This window comes from Lycium barbarum, chromosome 5, assembly GCF_019175385.1.
Source record: "Lycium barbarum isolate Lr01 chromosome 5, ASM1917538v2, whole genome shotgun sequence".
In the NCBI taxonomy this organism is placed as follows: Eukaryota; Viridiplantae; Streptophyta; class Magnoliopsida; order Solanales; family Solanaceae; genus Lycium; species Lycium barbarum.
This window is the reverse complement of record NC_083341.1, coordinates 125,406,036-125,410,271: the sequence shown is the minus strand read 5'-3', so window position 1 is coordinate 125,410,271 and position 4,236 is coordinate 125,406,036. Positions and strand designations below refer to the sequence as shown.

Genomic DNA, 4,236 nt, shown 5'->3' with positions numbered 1-4,236 from the left:
CTTGTTTTGTTGAGAATAAGAATGTTTTTGCAGGATTAAAGTGGATTGTGTTGGAATTCTTTCCAAATTGATCTACATTTATATACAAACTTTTTTTCACGATGTTAGCTTTCATAATTGACTTGTTCGTGTTATCATTTTTCCATTGACTTTTCATTTTTCTTTTTTATTTATATCTTTTTTTTATGTGACGATAAAGCAAGCAGCTGGATGTTGGAGATCAATTCAAAATTTTCTGGTTAGTTGGTTTTTAATTAATACATGTACAACCAATAAGTGCTCAATAAAAAGAACAACTTATTGAGTTGGAAGAACTAGACCAAGTCCAAATTATATGCCTCTGCGTGTTAAGAACGTGAGGACAATAAAGAAGAAAGCATATAGATCAGATAATGAAGATATGGCAATCGCAACTTGATGTCGGTTTATCAATTTTAAAAGCGAATATATTAGGGAAAAATAAATTAAGTGAGTTTAAATTAAATCTGTGAAATAATATATTATTTCTTCTTTTCTATTTGCTTCTTGTGTGATTGACCGCCAGTAATCGCCGCGATGTGTCAGTTCACCAATTTGTATCAAACTCGTATGATTTTTTCAGAAGAGCTCACATCATTAAAAGTATACATACATCTTACATATAATTTTTTCTTTTTCATTTCTCTTGTTAATATGAGACTTTTGTTCACGCCTTAACAATATATCACTTTAATTGTTTAAACTGAGAAATTAAATAGACATCGTAAAATAAGATAAAAGAAAAGAAAGACTCGCTAAAATAATTATTTAAAGACGTGTAACAACAATCTATATCTACATATTATTATATATAAAATAGGAGAGGTGCAAGCAATATAGTTAAGCCAAGTAGCAAGCTAATAATAAGCAACTTGGTAATTTTAAGACAAAATTAATGAGAATTAGGACAAAGTTAATAAGAATTGTAATACAAGTTTTGAATTGATAATTGAAGTACAAAGATTCAAATTTGAATCTAAAGCTAACTATTTAAAAACAAATATTATCAATATTTATATTTATCTATTTTTTAAATTTGAACTGAAATAACATTTTTTTTAAAAGATAAAGTTTTTGAATTGAAATATATATATATATATATATATATATATATATATATATATATATATATATATATATATATATATATATATATATATATATATATAAAGTGCTAGATGACTTGAAAACTATAGTATATATCAAATTTTTAAACAATCCTACTCGGTATTTCCTCACTCCTGAATATTTTCTTATCATGTGGTTATATATCTAAGTTTTTGTTTATCTCCCCCCTTTTTTTGGGCATTTTTAATTTTATATATATAAAATAAACTATGCTAATCACGTAAAAATTCTCAATGTAGCTAGCTAGTGTACATACGTTTAGTACAAGGAAAACTTGAAATTTTGGTTGCAGGACTTAGTGTATTTTTGACCTTCTCAAATTTTGTCAAGTCTTTGGGGCTAAGAAAAGTCAAGGTTCCACTTCTTTCATGTTGCTTGGAAAAAAAAAAAGTCAAGATTCCACTTCTTTCATGTTGCCTGGAAAGTCTTTGGATTGATTAGAGGAATAACTTTGCCACCACATTTTTTTTTTTGGTAACTAACTTGTTTTATTAATCACCAAGTGTGTCAATTACAGCTCCATAGCATAGCCAAACACAACAATCTATCTGGTTTACTACTGTCTACCTACACAACACATATAAAGCCTAATGTTGGGTCTATTACTCCCTCAGAATGTGTAGCTCTGCATAAGAGATTGGAGGCTTGGAGTAGCTCGTACATTGCATATGTAGGCTATTTCGCGGGCAACCCTCTCCACTTCACGGCTTCGCTGTTCAAAAATCCTCGCATTCCTTTCGGTCCATACTGAGTTCGTCACTTCAGCACACACCATACGAAATAATCTAGCTTGCTCTGACTTACCTTTCCCTCGGTTGATCAGCCATTCCAGGTGCTGCAGCCATGTTTGCGCACTGGTCGGTGGTTGCTGTAACCACGTCAGAACTCTGCTCCAGAGTTGCTGTGCATATGCGCACTTGACGAACAGGTGTTCACTGTCTTCATTGTACGTTTTACATAGCCCACACACTGGATCAAAGCTCAGTCCCCAGCTGAGTAGTCTATCAATTGTCAACAATTTTCCATGAAGACAGAGCCACAAAATAAACACAGATTTGGGTCGGGCAGCATTATGGAACATTAAGCATTTCCAATTCATTCTCTCATGGTTGTTCAGTAGCTGTAGATAAAAGCTTCTAGTCATGCTTTTGGTAGGCAGCGTCCCAGTGGTCATTTGCTCGAGCTTTCCCCAAGTGCCAATAAGTTGCCGCACCATCCAACATTTGCCACCACATTTACGGTTGCAGGACTTGGTGTATTTTTTGTCTTCTCAAATTTTGTCAAGTCTTTGGCATGAACCCTACGCACAATTTCAGAATTTTGAGTCCGTGTAGTCACATCCTAATTGTACATTTTGGCATGAACCCTACGCACAATTCTAGAATTTTTTATATAGTTCAATTTGCTTTATATATTTCTAATAAATCAAGCTTTATGAAAACAATAGGCAGCAAATGTCACTTCAATGCTTGCAATTAAACTATTAGGAACAATCTTATACGCAAGAAAATCTATCAGGAATAATCAAATGCTTATATTTTTATGAATATATATATATATATATATATATATATATATATATATATATATATATGGTCATTTCAAGTGCAGTAGATGTTTAATTCTAACAGTATATATTTAGTTGCTAGCTATTTAAAATTATCTATCATAACAAGAGACATTAAAAAAAAACATTAAGAAGAAATTATTCGAACTATGCACATTTAAAAACTCATTCAGTTAATGATAATGAACATTAAGTTGTTAACCAATGGAATTTCAAGCTAACAAATAATTTAGTACTCTTATCAATTTCTTTCAGATATATATGTGTATTTCTGTATTTTGTATATTTTAAAAGAATGTTTATCTATAAAATATATTCAAATTTAATAGATTTGATTTTCTTAACTAACTAAAAATTCAATCAATTAGGAAAAAAAAGTTAAGATTCAAAGTGTAACAAAATATACGCAATATGAGATTTATTGTCTAAGAAATGTTTAATTCCAGAATAAAATTATTCAAAAGTTCAAGTCCACTTAAATTGCTAACAAACTTGATAGTTGATAGTGACTACAATTCCATCACTTATGAAGTACTTATCCCATTCAGCAAAAAAAAAGGTACTTATCCTATCTCTAATTCGAAAGAAAAAAAAAAGTTAACATAATATGTAATTATAAGATAAGGATAACCAATTAAATATCATTTTCGAACTCAAATATATAATTATATGATAACAATATTTTAGAATCCTAACTTGTCAAGTACATATTGTTTAACTGACTGATAAGTATTCGAATTTGAATTTAAATGCAATTAAGTTGGCATGAAGTTTGAGCTCTTAACCTCTTACTATATAAACCCCTTTAATGACACATAAATCTATGTAAGCTTTCTTATTCTCTTCCATTGCTAAATTATTTTCAAATTTAACTTTTGTTTATCTCAACAGAATTTTCTGTGAACATTTCATTCACAAGGGTGTTGATTATTTCTTTCTCTACATGTCATAATATTATTCTATTCACATATACACTATGTCGGATAGCGGGAAGATGTTTTAATTCCCATTGTTTAGTCTAATAAGGTCTATTTATGCCTCCTATATTCTTTTTATTCAAAATACCAAGCTCGTTGTAAATTAAATAGTAAGAATACTTCCAGTTATGTTTTTTCCGTCGTACAGGATTTCTATAATGGGTAAAAGGATTATAGGTTATGCACATCAAATATCTCTGATTAATATTCAAGGTATATTTTCATGCTTAATTTAACTTTATTATTGTTATTATTTCTTATTTGTTTACAATTAACATTACATTCATCTTTTTTGACAAGTGTAACTAAGGAATTTGAAGTTCCAATAGATCTGATGTATACAAATATCTCACAAATATGAAATGAATATCTGAAAAATGAACAAGTACGATGGAGAACCGAAATATATGAGGGAGTTTCGCCAAACCAATCAAGCAAGGAATGAGTGTGAAAATATTATGAATATACAAGAGTCCTTTTTTCACCATATCAGTAACGCTGTGCAAATAAAATTTTATTTGCATTATGTTCTCTAGTTTGATTTTA

The 4,236-nt window shown here is 29.7% G+C and overlaps 1 protein-coding gene across 1 annotated transcript; it reads right to left on the bottom strand.

Annotated features, from left to right (window-relative positions):
- Positions 1-1,756: 1,756 nt before the first annotated feature.
- Positions 1,757-2,362, bottom strand: LOC132639746 (uncharacterized). Its single transcript, XM_060356170.1, has one exon. The coding sequence runs from the start codon at positions 2,360-2,362 to the stop codon at positions 1,757-1,759; it is 606 nt and encodes a 201-aa protein (XP_060212153.1).
- Positions 2,363-4,236: the final 1,874 nt, after the last annotated feature.

What these genes read in the sequence shown, in the direction of transcription:
- LOC132639746 (XM_060356170.1), bottom strand. Translation starts at nt 2,362, where the DNA reads ATGGTGCGGCAACTTATTGGCACTTGGGGAAAGCTCGAGCAAATGACC.